Source organism: Macaca mulatta, chromosome 1 (genome assembly GCF_049350105.2).
Source record: "Macaca mulatta isolate MMU2019108-1 chromosome 1, T2T-MMU8v2.0, whole genome shotgun sequence".
Classification (NCBI taxonomy): domain Eukaryota; kingdom Metazoa; phylum Chordata; class Mammalia; order Primates; family Cercopithecidae; genus Macaca; species Macaca mulatta.
In genome coordinates, this window is record NC_133406.1 from 12,865,331 (window position 1) to 12,881,045 (window position 15,715).

A 15,715-nucleotide genomic window follows, 5' to 3' on the forward strand; every position below is an offset into this window, starting at 1 on the left:
CTGAAGGAGATTGAGACATGAAAAACCCTTCCAGGAGCTGGGTTTTTTGAAAAGATCAACAAAATAGACCACTAGCCAGACTAATAAGGAAGAAAAGAGAGAAGAATCAAATAGACACAATAAAAAATGATATAGGGGATATCACTACTGATATATCACTACTGATCCCACAGAAATACCAACTACTATCAAAGAATACTATAAACACATCTACGCAAATAAACTAGAAAATCAAGAAGAAATGGATAAATTCCTGGACACATATACCCTCCCAAGTCTAAACCAGGAAGAAGTCGAATCCCTGAATAGACCAATAACAAGTTCTGAAATTGAGGCAGTAATTAATAACCTACCAACCTAAAAAAGTCCAGGACCAGAAAGATTCACAGCCGAATTCCACCAGAGATACAAAAAGGAGTTGGTACCGTTCCTTCTGAAACCATTCTAAATAACAGAAAAAGAGGGAATCCTCCCTAACTCATTTTAATGAGGCCAGCATCACCCTGATACCAAAACCTGGCAGAGACACAACAACAAAAAAAGAAAGTTTCAGACCAATATCCCTGATGAGCATCGATGTGAAAATCCTCAATAAAATACTGGCAAACATAATCTAGCAGCACATCAAAAAGCTTATCCACCACGATCAAGTCAGCTTCATATCTGGGATGCAAGGTTGGTTCAACATATATAAATCAACAAACATAATCCATCACATAAACAGAACCAATGACAAAAGCCACATGATTAACTCAATAGATGCAGACCTTCAGCAAAATTCAGCACCCCTTCATGCTAAAAACTCCATAAACTAGGTATCGATGGAACATATCTTAAAATAATATCTATTTATGACAAACCCACAGCCAATATCATACTGAATGGGCAAAAACTGGAAGCATTCCCTTTGAAAACTGGCACAAGGATGCCCTCTCTTACCACTCCTATTCAACATAGTATTAGAAGTTCTGGCCAGGGCAATCAGGCAAGAGAAAGAAATAAAGGGTATTCAAATAGGAAAAGAGGGAGTCAAATTGTCTCTGTTTGCAGATGACATGATCATATATTTAGAAAACCCCATTGTCTCAGCCCAAAATCTCCTTAAGCTGATAAGCAACTTCAGCAAAGTCTCAGGATACAAAATCAATGTGCAAAAATCACAAGCATTCCTACATACCAATAACAGACAAACAGCCAAATCATGAGTGAACTCCCATTCACAATTGCTACTAAAATAATAAAACACCTAGAAATACAACTTACAAGGGATGTGAAGGACCTCTTCAAGGAGAACTACAAACCACTGCTCAAGGAAATTGGAGGACACAAACAAATGGAAAAACATTCCATGCTCCTGGATAGGAAGAATCAATGTGAAAATGGCCATACTGCCCAAAGTAATTTATAGATTCAATGCTATTCCCATCAAGCTACCATTGACTTTCTTAACAGAATTGGAAAAAACTACCTTGAACTTCATATGGAACCAAAAAAGACCCTGCAGAGCCAAGACAATACTAAGCAAAAAGAACAAAGCCGGAGGCATCACACTACCTGACTTCAAACTATACTACAAGGCTACAGTAACCAAAATAGCATGGTACTGGTACCAAAACAGATATATAGACCAATGGAACAGAACAAAAGCCTCAGAAATAACACCACACATCTACAACCATCTGATCTTTGACAAACCTGACACAAACAAGCAATGGGGAAAGGATTCCCTATTTAATAAATGGTGTTGGGAAAACTGGGTAGCCATATGCAAAAAACTGAAACTGAACCCCTTCCTTACACCTTATACAAAAATTAACTCAGGATGGTTTAAAGAGTTAAACATAAGACCTAAAACCATAAAAATCCTAGAAGAAAACCTAGGCAATACTATTCAGGACATAGGCATGGGCAAAGACTTCATTCTAAAACACCAAAAGCAATGGCAACAAAAGCCAAAATTGACAAACGGGATCTAATTAAATTAAAGAGTTTCTGCACAGCAAAAGAAACTATTATTAGAGTGAACAGGCAGCCTACAGAATGGGAGAAAATTTTTGCAATCTATCCACCTGACAAAGGGCTAATATCCAGAATCTATAAAGAACTTAAATTTACAAGAAAAAAACAACCCCATCAAAAAGTGGGCAAAGGATATGAACAGACACTTCTCAAAAGAAGACATTTATGCAGCCAACAAACATATGAAAAAATGTTCATCACTGGTCATTAGAGAAATGCAAATCAAAACCACAATGAGATACCATCACACCAGTTAGAATGGCGATCCAACAGATACTGGAGAGGACATGGAGAAACAGGAATGCTTTTACACTGTTGGTGGTAGTGTAAATTAGTTCAACCATTGTGGAAGACAGTGTGGTGATTCCTCAAGGATCTAGAACTAGAAATACCATTTGACCCAGCAATCCCATTACTGAGTATATACACAAAGGAATCTAAATCATTCTACTATAAAGACACATGCACATGCATGTTTACTGCAGCACTGTTCACAATAGCAAAGACTTGGAACCAACCCAAATGTCCATCAATAATAGACTGGATAAAGAACATGTGGCACATATACACCATGGAGTACTATGCAAGCATAAAAAGGGATAAGTTCATGTCCTTTGCAGGGCCATGGATGAAGCTGGAAACCATCATTCTCAGCAAGTTAACACAAGAACAGAAAACCAAACACTGCGTGTTCTCACTAATAAGTGGGAATTGAACAATGAGAACACATGGACACAGGGAGGGGAACATCACACACCAGGACCTGTCATGGGGTGGGGAGCTAGGGGAGGGAGAGCATTAAGAGAAATACCTAATGTAGGTGACGGGTTGATGGGTGCAGCAAACCACCACAGCACATGTATACCTATGTAACAAAACTACACATTCTGCACATGTACCCCAGAACTTAAAGTATAAAAAAAAAAAAACCCAGTGATGTCCATCAATGGATGAATGAGTAAGCACAATGTGGTCTATCCATACAATGAAATATTTATTTGGCAATAAAAAGGAATTAAGTACAAATATATGTTACAACGTAGATGAATCCTGAAAAGCATTCTGCTAAGTGAAAGAGGCCAGTCACAAAAACCCACATGCTATATGATTCCATTCATATGAAAGTCGAGACTAGGGAAATCTGTAGACACAAGAGATTATAGTGGCTTATGCCCAGGGGTAGGTCAGGGACAGAAAGGAAATGGGGAATGACAGATGATAGCATGGGGTTTCCTTCTGAGATGATGAAAGTGTTCTAAAATTGGCTGTGGTGATGGCTGCACATATGTGAATATCCCGCAAACCACTGAATTATACACATGAAATGGGTGAATTATATAAGTGAGTTACATCTCAATAAAGCTGTTTTTAAAAGAAAAAAAAAAAAAACAGCCAGGAGTTTGAGACCAGCCTGGGCAACACGGCTCATGAAAGTAATCCCAGCTACATGTGAGACTGAAGCAAGAGAATTGCTCAAGCCCAGGAGGTCAAGGCTGAGGTGAGCTGTGACTGTGCCACTGCACTCCAGCCTAGGTGACAGAGCAGGACCCGTCTCAAAAAAGAAAAGGATAAGGACAGAGATTCTCAAACTTTACAGTTCATTCAGACCACTTGGAGTGCTTATTAAAAATGTACATTCCCAGAACCTACCGCAGAGATTCTGGTCTGGGTCTCCAACACGACCTAAGAATGTTTACACCAAGCGCCCTGACGGATTCTGAGACGGATGGTAAAGAGCCACACTTTAACTATCTCCTTACCTAGACCCTGAAGTTTGGCTCTAATGATGCCAAGTTTAGAGACCCGTTTGCACCAAATGAATTATGGATACAAATGTTAGATGACATTTTTAAAAAATGCCCCACCTGCAGTGTATTCCTTTAAAGTTGATGGGTATGAGTTAAGTTATAGATTTCCTCACAAAAGAATATTAGACTTTTTTCCTATGTAATTACAGAAGTCATAGATAGGACTATTAGGTCATATATATTAAGAATATAATTTCTTCTCAAAACCTTATGATGCCAGAGAAGGCTACAGCGTAGCACAGGGATTAAAACCATGGACTCACATGGGCACGGTGGCCTACGCCTGTAATCCCAGCACTTTGGGAGGCCGAGGCAGGTGGATCACCTGAGGTCAGGAGTTCGAGACCAGCGTGGCCAACTAGTAAAACCCTGTCTCTACTAAAAATACAAAAATTAGCTGGGTATCGTGGCGGGCATCTGTAGTCCCAGCTACTTGGGAAGCTGAGGCAGGAGAATCGCTTGAACCCGGGAGGCGGAGGTTGCAGTGAGCCGAGATCATGCCACTACACTCCAGCTTGGGCAACAGAGCGAGACTTCATCTCAAAAAAACACACACACAAAACAAAACAAAACAAAACCACCACCATTGACTCTGGAACCAGACTGCTTGATTTGAAGCCTGGCTATGTCTCTGGCTTCCAAAAACAAGATAAAACACAGGTCAGTCATCTGGGTATGAAATAAGAATTGTGAATTATTGGAGGACGTTACTCATCTATGCCTTCCTCACCACCTGCTCTTTGCTCACATTGCCCCAAATCCACTCACTGTATTTTTTCTAGGGTTTCATAGATCAGTAAGTCAAAAAGCTACCACTAGTTTGTGTGGTTGGAATAATTTACAGAACAAGGCTCCCAGGTGGTTTCTCACGCTACTTGGTTTTGCATTTTCTGTCCTGTCCACATAAAGACATTTATATAAAGTTGGTTGAACAGAAATGTGACCAAACTAGGGGAGCAGCTTTAGCATTCCTTGCAATAATGTTTCTTATTGCCCTATCCTCCCATTCCCTAGTCACCATCCAGCATACTATTTCTTATGAGTATTTTCTATTTCTCTATTCTCTAGTTTCCTTTGCTATTAGAAAAGCTTCTATATTTGGTGTGTAGCAAGTCCAAGTCTCAAATACTAGTGAGGCAATGTTGCATTAAAAAAATAGGCCAGGTACGGGGTGGCTCAAGCCTGTAATCCCAGCACTTTGGGAGGCCGAGACAGGCGGATCATGAGGTCAGGAGATAGAGACCATCCTGGCTAACATGGTAAAACCCCGTCTCTACTAAAAAATACAAAAAATTAGCCGGGCGAGGTGGCGGGCACCTGTAGTCCCAGCTACTTGGGAGGCTGAGGCAGGAGAATGGCGTAAACCCGGGAGGCGGAGCTTGCAGTGAGCTGAGATCCGGTCACTGCACTCCAGCCTGGGCGACACAGTGAGACTCCGTCTCAAAAAAAAAAAAAAAAAAAAAAAAATTGTTAATCACTTTCCCCAGGCCTTAAGATGCAACTTGCAATACTTTCATTTCTTTTGTAAAATAAAACTAAGCTGAAAAACATTTTCCCTCAAAAAATAAGGGAAATGAATGTCTCAATAAAATACTCCAGGAAACTTTTCATACCACCACAGAACGGAAGAGGCCCTCTTCTCTAGGGAAAAGTGAAGAAAAAGTTCTAATTGCAAGTTTCATGATCACAGTCAGGAGATATTTTCTTACAAGTATAAAATGGCTTACTTACAAGGTCCTTTGTAGGATTTCTAACTCGGAAGAAATAAACTACTAAGGTGGTAGGTAAGAGTTCCCAAACAAATAGCACCACTCCAAATAATACGTATCCAGCATCCCCCAGCTGATTCTTCAAATCTGCCTGTTAGAAAGACAGAGGGAGAGTCATTAGACCAAGGCAAGAGGAAATCAATTTGATTCCTTCTAACATGAACAGAGAATAATTCTAATACTATAGTACAATTCATCCCCCTATATTTTAGAATGTACTATAGAATATACTATGTTAATATTTCTATTTAAAGTATTAAAATATAGTATAGTACATTCTCCTAAAATATGCACATTGAAACCAGATAATAGTAATGGTCTAGACCTCAGACAGGGATTATTTAAACCATATGGGATAAATGATTATCTTCTTCAAAATATTCAGACAGAAACTTCTAACCTAGGATGTTTTAATACTTCATGCCCCCAAAACTCTTAAGTCCAAATTCACACTCTCACTTAAATCTAAGCTGATTTTCTTCAACAATTGAATAGTGAGAAGGTTATGCTGCCTCCTCCTAAATTCTTGAGAGCAGCATATAACTATTATCCCTTAGTCCATCCCTAGGATAAAGAGGTCAACTCTCAAACTTTTCTTCACATAAACCATATCCTGTTGTTTACCCTTTAAAACCTACTGTAGGCTAGCTTGTCTAGAAAAACAATCATCAGAGCCTAAGGTATGCGGCTCAGTGAGATGGCCAGAGAGCTTGGTGGAGCAGTGTTCTCTCTTCAGAACAGACAGAAGGTTCGTGAGGAAACTGCACGGTTGGGTTTGGGCAACCATATCAGAAAAGCCATTGTTTCAAAGAAAGAATGTACCTGAAAAGGGCCAAAACACCTACACTTAACTGTTTTGCCTTCTCTGTAACATCATCCTTAAAGCATGGTGACCAAAACTACTCAGGCTACTTTCAGAAAAATCACCCTCCTACTTCCTCTACATCACATCTCAATCATGTGTTCTTTTTTGATTCCGCACAAATAAGGTATACAACTGTGGTCATTTGTTTGCTTGCTCCTAGATTATTTTGGTGGCAACACACATCTAGATAACCATAAATATCCCATAAAAATAGAAGAATTTTAAAGACTGTCATATTTTAAATCTATTGCAATTATAAATTTTTTTATTTATATATATGGTTTGTTTGTTTGATTGGAGACAGGGTCTTGCTCATCACCCAGGCTAGAGTGCAGTGGTGTGATCACAGCTCACCTCAGCCTTCAGCTCCTGGGCTCAGGTGATCCTCTCAAGCAGCTAGGACTACAGGTGTGCACCAACATGCCTGGCTAATTTTTTAATTTTAATTTTTTATTTTTTGTAGAGATGAGGTCTCAAACTTCTGGCCTCAAGTGATCCTCCCAAATGCCAGGATTACAGACCACTGCACCCACCTATAAATTTTTTTGTTGCTTGCTTGTGAAAGCAAGATTAGGAAAGTACAGAAATAAAGAATGGCTACTCCTCCATATACAGAATTTATAGGCAGAGCACCCATGCATTCTTAATTGAAAGAAAAACTGAAGTAATTTTGTTAAAACCCAATCTTTGTTGTTTAATGGATACAGAGTTTCAGTTTAGGAAGATGAGAAAATTCTAGAGATGGATGGTGATGATGGCTGCACAACACTGAATGTACTTAATGCCAGTGAACTGTACACTTAAAAATGGTTAAAATCGGGCCAGGCAACGGTGGCTCATGCCTGTAATCCCAGCACTTTGGGAGGCCGAGGTGGGCAGATCATGAGGTCAGGAGTTCAAGACCAGCCTGGCCAATACGGTGAAAGACCATCTCCGCTAAAAATACAAAAAAAATTAGCCGGGTGTGGTGGCACTCGCCTGTATTCCCAGCTACTCAGGAGGCTGAGGCAGAAGAATCGTTTGAACCCGGGAAGTGCAGGTTGTAGTAAGCTGAGATTGTGCTGCTGCACTCCAGCCTGGTGACAGAGAGAGACTCTGTCTCAAAAAAAAAAAAAAAAAAAAAAAAAAAAAGAAGGTTAAAATAGCAAATATTAAAATGTTATGTATATTTTACTACAATACAAAATCAAATCCTTTGTGTATTATGCTTGTCTCTAATTAATCATTGTTTAAAGTTTAGATTTTCATATACTTGATTTCCTCAAAATAGTGCACACCCTTACCAGTGCCTTGCCCCGCTTTCTGCCATCCTGTGTTTGTCGTATTGGTTTGGGTTCAGAGGTGTGGTTTTAATCCTTTCTAATTATAACACAATTTTACCTTGTCCTCTCAGGTTTAGCTTATCATGATCATTTTATTCTTTCTTCCACTATCTAAATGCCGCTGAGGGTTTGAGCACTGTTGAGATGTTAGAAGCACATTTATAGATGGTTAGGTATTCAATAGTTTTCCAGGAAAAGCTAAGGAACCTTTGCAAATCAATCTAATACATTTATAATAGGGAAGTTACATTTCTTTACTGTTAGTGGCTAATCTGTGTGTCTCTTTTCCTTAGTGGACCACAAAGCTCCCAAAGGGCAGGGAAAGTCTGTTTGGTTTTGTATCCCTGGCATTTTTCTCAGTGCCCAAGATAAGGAAAAAAAAAAATGCTGTTTGTCAAATGAGTGAATGGTGGTTCATTCTCATTGTTGTTTTGAGTTTTTGTGAGCGTGGATGGCAGATGAGATTTCACTACCTTTGTTCATTTGCTTTATGACTTGTAACTTATATATACATGTATAGAATGCATTTTTAGAAAGAGTATCATACTGCAACAACTAGTGCCATGAGCTTTTTTAAAACTTTAATATCCTCAGTCACTTTTGTCTAGATTTTCTCAAATGCCGTGTACATACTCTATTAAAAATCATTCTCTCCCTGAGGAGGATGATGACAAAAAAAACATTCTCATAACTTCATAGTCCTATGTATTTTCTGAAATCTGAATACAATTTGCTTAATCTTTGCAAATGTCACCCTTTAATAATACCATCTTACATTTATATGGAAGCATGTTAAAAAAAAAAAAATTAAGTACTGGCTGGCGCAGTGGCTTACGCCTGTAATCCCAGCACTTTGGGAGACCGAGGCAGGTGGATCACCTGAGGTCAGGAGTTCAAGACCAGCCTGGCCAACACGGTGAAACCCCATCTCTACTAAAAATACAACAAATTAGCCAGGTATGGTAGCAGGTGCCTGTAATCCCAGCTACTCTGGAGGCTGAGGCAGGAGAATCGCTTGAACCTGGGAGGCAGAGGTTGCAGTGAGCTGAGGTCGCACCATTGCACTCCAGCCTGGACAACAAGAGCAAAATTCCATCTCAAAAAAAACAAAACAACAACAACAACAAAAAACAAAATTAAGTACTGCTTAACATGAGCCCTAAGAGGGAGAATGGAGTGAAAAGTATGTGTGTGCACATGTGTGTGGATACATACACACACACATGTAATCTCCTGGTTTTCTCAAAAGACATGTGAAAGGGAATGAGGCAGGTGCTGTGATCCCATCTGACAGATGAGTTCAGATGTCACACAGGGAAGTGACCTCTCAAGGTCACTCAGTCATTCACCGGGAGAAACAAGGAGCCTGTACTTCTCTGCCATGTGAACCACTGAAATGCAAATACAGTCGGCCCTCCATATCGGCGGGTTCCACATCCGCGGACTCAACCAACCGTGGACTCAACCAACCGTGGATCAAAAATATTTGAAAATAACAAATACTAGTAACAATTAAAAACAGACATTTTCAAACAATGTAGTATAACAACTGTTTACATGGCATTTGTGTTGTATCTGGTATTGTAAGTCATCTAGAGATTAATTGAAAGCATACACAAGGATGTGTGTAGGCTGCATGCAGATACTACACCATTTTATATCAGGGACTTGAGCATCGAGATTTTGGTATTTTCTGGGGTCCTGGAACCAGTGCCTCGAGGATACCAAGGGTCAACTGTGGTCCCTGGTCAGGTGACACCTCCTCAGCGCCCCCACTGACCTGGTCTGATACATTGTACCAGTCGTAATCGAAGGAATGGACACTCTTGTTCTGAGAAAATGTCAGGATGAACAGGTTGTAGCAGGCCCGAGAGGTATAAAGCAGTATTACGGTGACACCGATGGCAGTCACTTGACACACGGAGGAGCCCTGGAAAAGAGGGAGCAGGAGGTATGGGCCACTCCAGGTCCAAGACACCAGTCCCTGCCCCAGCCCCTGCCTGGTATCAGTCTGGTAAAGCCCTTTAGGATCTCGGGGCACTGTGGTCTCATTGGGTCTTCCATCAGAGTCCTTTTCACACTCCTCCTGCCTACAATTTCAAGTATCTTCATAAGGACCCTGGGACTTGGTTTGGAGATGCCTTTAACAGGGTTAAAATACGCACCATTTTCCCGAGGCCTGGCGTGTACAAGCAAGAAAGTCAGATGGCTCATTTGCTAAACCTCTAATGGCCGCTGCTCAGCTCCAAGAGGATCTTCTTGGCTTCTACACACAGCAGGTGAGCCCAGGCCAGGGCCTCTGGCTCAAGGAGGCAAGTAAACAATCTCAGAGGGACAATGGCTGGGGCAGAGCTCAGGACAGCTCTGTCCAGAGTCTTTGAGGCTGGGAATACAGGAGCCCTCATGTGACTTTGGGCTTGGAATTATGTGGACATCAGTGATTTGTGCCCCACGTTATGAAGCTATCAATTTCCAAAGACAGTTAAAAGACCCCTGGCTCAAAATGAATAGTTAACATGACCAAAAAACTAAAACTGACTTTTGAGTACTGTTATTAGACAGTCAGTCATTAACTAAACCTGAGATACTATTTTCTTTTGCCAGTAGTGCTTTGTTAGCTTGTGTGCCACAGGGGTGAGCTCATGAGGTCAGGAGATCAAGACCATCCGGGCTAACACGGTGAAACCCCGTCTCTACTAAAAATACAAAAAATTAGCCAGGCGTGGTGGCAGGTGCCTGTAGTCCCAGCTACTCGGGAGGCTGAGGCAGGAGAATGGCGTGAACCCGGGAGGCGGAGCTTGCAGTGAGCCGAGACCGCGCCACGGCACTCCAGCCTGGGCGACAGAGTGAGACTCCGTCTCAAAAAAAAAAAAAAAAAAAGTGAGTACCCCTGTGTGGGACACAATAAAACAGAGAAAGTCAAGGCAAAATCAAGTCTAAAATTCATCAAAATGCACTTTTGCAAACCAGGAAACTATTTTTAGAACACGTTTCATGCGAGGGATCTTGACCACATTTCTACCTACCTTGGACTCCAAGTAAATGTTGGCTAATGACATCTTAGAGATTTTGTAGAGACAGATGGAGAGAGAGACGGCACACAGCACGAACAGTGTGTCATTAATGGCCACTCGCACGGAGACGATAACCTTCCTCTCCCAATTTCCCGTCTTTACCAGCACAGCACAGGTTAAATTCACCAACAGGAAAACAAGGCTGATGAAGAGGGAGGCCAGGTAGAGGGGCAACCTGGAAAGCATGAGAGAAACTTGTCAACTGCCCATCCCAGGTGGACCTAGAAGGAAACTGTGATGTGTTTTGGTGAACTGCTAGAAGCAGACACACCAAAGGTTACATTTAAGAGCTTGGATGGCCGGGTGTGGTGGCTCCCACCTGTAATCCCAGCACTTTGGGAGGCCGAGGCAGGCGGATCACGAGGTCAGGAGATCAAGACCATCCTGGCTAACACGGTGAAACTCCGTCTCTACTAAAAATACAAAAAATTAGCCAGGCGTGGTGGCAGGTGCCTGTAGTCCCAGCTACTCGGGAAGCTGAGGCAGTAGAATGGCGTGAACCCGGTAGGCGGAGCTTGCAGTGAGCCGAGATCGCGCCACTGCACTCCAGCCTGGGGAACAGAATAAGACTCCATCTCAAAAAAAAAAAAAAAAAAAAAAAAGAGCTTGGACTTTGGCAGTAGACGTTCCCAGATTCAAATTACAAACTGACCCCAAATTGTGGCTCTGGATGGTCCTTTACCTCTCTGAACCCCACTTTCCCTATCTGTGGGATGTTGTGAGGACTGAGAGCTCACACACGTTGGCTGGCGTGGACACTCACTGAGCACTCCCTACTCACATCAAAGAGTGGAGAGCACGGCTGGGGACGGGGTTTTACAGGCATTCTGACAACTCCACATTGTCAGAATTAACTTAGGCCAAATGCAACCTCTCTGAGCCTTGGTTCCATCACTTGAAAATAAGACTACATAATACCTACCTTATTTATAGGTCTTTTGTGGGGATTAGATGAGATAATGAATTTGTATAACGCATTTTACCCCCAAAAGTCATTATTGACATGGAGTCCAGAGAGCACTCACTAATGTGATTAAAAATCTGCCACAGGCCGGGTGCAGTGGCTCACGCCTGTAATCCCAGTACTTTGGGAGGCCGAGGTGGGTGGATTGCTTGAGGTCAAGAGTTCAAGACCAGCCTGGCCAACATGGTGAAACCCCATCTCTACTAAAAATACTAAAATTAGCTGGGCATGGTGGCACACACTTGTAATCCCAGCTGCTCAGGAGGTTAAGGCACGCACTTGTAATCCCAGCTACTCAGGAGGCTGAGGCAGGAGAATCACTTGAACTGGGAGGTGGAGCTTGCAGTGAGCCGAGATCGCACCATTGCACTCTAGCCTGAGTGACACAGTGAGACTCAGTCTCAAAAAAAAAAAAAAAAAAAAAAAAAAAAAAAAAAACATACCACAGAAACTGCCCAAGTATCAATAGATGCAAAACTCTACTTCATTGGCCATTTTTAACCTGTAGTTTCTCAGAGCTACGCACTTCCTAAGTGACCTGTATAAAATCTATGGGAAAACCCAGACATGGAAACTGGGATTCTAGTCCCAGATCTAGACATGCCACTGATGATGAGGGAGTGGGTAGGGAGAGGCAGGGGGTAGAAGAGAAAGAGGCAGAGAAAAGGAGACAGAGAGGAGCAGGGAGTATGGGCCAAAGAGACCTTGGTTCAACCCACCCAGGTCCGTGCCCAGCTGCAGTTTTACTTCCTGCCTTCAGATTCCAGTGTGACATAACAACCCCCATTTACTCAGGCTAATCTGAATGGCATTTTATGTCTTGTAATTAATAATGTACGACCCACTGGCAAAATCTCTCACATAACTTTCAGAACCCAGTTCTACCAAAGAACTTTGTCTACCCGGCTCCTGCTCATCCTCTAGATCTTAGCTCAAACAGCACTGCAGCAAACACGCCCCGACTCTCCCTGCACCTCCACACATGCACACACACCACGGGTACACAGGCAGTCAGGTTTCTCTGACATCTGCTCTCCTGGTCCCCTGTATTTTAACTTCACAGACTCATCACAGTTTATAACAAAACAGACGGGCGACCATCTGATCAATGCCTGCGTCTCCCCAGACAGAAAGTCCCGTGGAAAATGAGACTCCCCATTTCCACTCTCTCCATCCACGCTGTAGGTGGCAGGGTCTCCATGAAGAAGGTTTAAGAGGGAGGGAAGAAGGAAGGAGTCAGTCCAAAAAGCATGACATCAGCTCTCAAGAGCTGCCCTTTTATTTCCTATGAATGCTCTAGCACAGCAGCTGTTAGGTCTTCCCCTGGCTAGTGGGGAAACGACCCATCACAGGGGAATTAAACAACTTTCTGGGGAGGCGAAAAAGACTGCAGGCTTCTCGCTGCACAGCCCTGGGGCTGGCTGCTCATCAGGCCCGTGCTGAGAGAGTGGGATGAAGACGAGGCGGCCCGGGCCTCTAAGCAGCTCAGGGGGGCAGGAAGGTGCCACAGTAAGGAACGTGTGTGCCCTGGAGGAGCGATACAATACTTGCATCAGACAGATGAGCAAGTCGGACATGCAGGAGGGGAGCCGCCACCCCAGCATGGCTGCAGTGGGATGGGAACAGCGTCCCCCACCCCCCAAGAGCTGTGTGATGATGGGGAGCGCTGTGAAGTCTTGGGGATTTGACCTCACGTGTCATGATGCGCTCAGAGCTTTTCAAACAGACATTAATGATTTGTCATGGACAGATTCTTTTCTAGGCCCTGATCGCTGAGCAAGTCCCCTCCATTCATGTCACAGGCCCTGCTGTTCCCTCCGCACCTCCAACCTCTTCCCCACCAGACTGTGGGCATGAGAGGGGCAGCCCCACCGTCCCACATCCCCAGCCTCAAAATGCCATGCCGGGCTCCCACTAAATGCCCTATCTTTCAATTCTATGACACACTCTTTGCTTCATGTTCTCATGTTTCCACGGTCAGGATCACCTTGCACTATGGAACACTGCATTCAACGTGGCAGTGCTTCTTCTCCTCCTGGAACCTGTTGTAAAGCCCTGGGTGTAGGAGGTCAGAATCAGGAAACTGAAATTTGCATGAGACCTTGAGCCAGTCGCCTAACCAAGCAAGCCCCGCTGCTTCCTCCTCTCTAGAGCTGGAGGTGTTCCGTGTCAGTCTCTTGGGTCCATGGAGCGGGCCAGGGAAATCATGCCTGTGGAGCTTTGAGGGCAGCGTCTGGCTTACAGGTTTTCACGTGCTCTGCCCCATGTTCTCGCAGTGATGGGGGAATCAGGGGAGGGGGGTATGGGCCAAAGGAGCTGTGGAGAGAAACAAAGGCAGGGCCACTTGGGAGTTACCAAAAATCTGTATTCCAGATTCTCAAAAGCCCTGCTTTTATTGTTTTATCTGCTGTGCTTCTGTGAAGAGCGCTAGATAGAAACATCTAGAACCGGCTGGCCATGGCCCTATTGTTTCTGGACCCTTGCTGGTGTGTACACACATTCCACATAAGCAGCCACTTACGTTTTCCAGATGATTCCTTGTGGGTGCTGTTTGAAATACAGCTGACCCTTGAGCAATACAGGTTTGAACTGTGCAGGGCCACTTATGTATGGATTTTCCTCCACTGCCACCCTTGACACAGCAAGGCCTTCCTCTCCCTCCTCCTCCTCCACTTACTCAGCATAAACACAATGAGGATGAAGGCCTTGATGATCATTCGCTTCCACTTAATGAGTAGAAAATTTGTTTTCTCTTAGGATTTTCTGTATTTTTTAAGAGACAGCATCTGTGTCACCGAGGCTGGAATGCAGTGACACAAGCATGGCTCACTGCAGCCTCGAACTCCTGGCCTCAAGTGATCCTCCCGTCTCGGCCTCCCAAAGTGCTGGGATTATAGCTGTGAGCCACTGCACCTGGCCTTCACTCTTCCTCAGAAAATATGCTTTTTTCTGTAGCTTCAATCATGACTTTTGTACGACTAACTTCAAACATCTTTTGTCTCAAGCCACGCCTCTGATCTGAGTTCCAGACTCATGTCCCTAACAGCCTGCCATTCGGAGGCCCTGCCCCCTCAAGCCAGCATGTCCCAAACTCAATTCCGAATGTCCTTTTTTTTTGAGTTGGGGTCTTGCTCTGTCACCCAGGCTGGAGTGCAGTGATGCAATCCTAGCTCACTGCAGCCCTGAACTCCCAGGCTCAAGCGATTCTCCCGCTTAAGCTTCCTGAGTAGCCAGGACTACAAGTGCGTGCCACCACGCCCAGCCTGTGTCCCTCTTCTAACACGCCTCTAAGTATTCCTATTTCTGTTAAAGGTGCCATAGCTTTTCATAGACTCTTTAACTGTAACGTGCTGCTTTGATTCCATCCACCCGCTATGTAATCCATTGTCAAGGTCAGTAGATTCTTCATTCCCACTCTATCCATGCCTCCTGTGACAGCCCCACACACTGTCTCATGCCTCTGACCAGAACTAATGTAGTTTCCTAATTCACCTTTGCCCTAAAGCCCCACCCTGCATCTTCCAGACCCAAGCACTCAAGAGGCAGCTCAATCTATGGACAGGCTACATGCTAATCAAGCTGGTCAACTCCATGTTTTTTTTTGTTTGTTTTTTTTTTTTTTTGAGACGGAGTCTGGCTCTGTTGCCCAGGCTGGAGTGCAGTGGTGTGATCTCGGCTCACTGCGAGCTCCGCCTCCCGGGTTCACGCCATTCTCCTGCCTCAGCCTCCCGGGTAGCTGGGACTACAGGCGCCCGCCACCATGCCCAGCTAATTTTTTGTATTTTTAGTAGAGATGGGGTTTCACCGTGTTAGTCAGGATGGTCTCGATCTTCTGACCTCGTGATCCATCCGCCTCGGCCTCCCAAAGTGCTGGGATTATAGGCGTGAGCCACC

The 15,715-nt window shown here is 43.7% G+C and overlaps 1 protein-coding gene across 1 annotated transcript in view; it reads right to left on the reverse strand.

Annotated features, from left to right (window-relative positions):
* The window catches only part of GPR137B (G protein-coupled receptor 137B), a 68,716-nt gene that overhangs the window by 20,266 nt on the left and 32,735 nt on the right, over positions 1-15,715 (reverse strand). The window contains exons 3-5 of the mRNA XM_015126959.3: positions 10,810-11,032; positions 9,564-9,713; positions 5,559-5,687 (exon numbers count right to left, since the gene is read on the reverse strand). Of these exons, the coding sequence (XP_014982445.2) occupies positions 5,559-5,687; positions 9,564-9,713; positions 10,810-11,032 (502 nt within the window). The remainder of the gene's footprint in view (positions 1-5,558; positions 5,688-9,563; positions 9,714-10,809; positions 11,033-15,715) is intronic.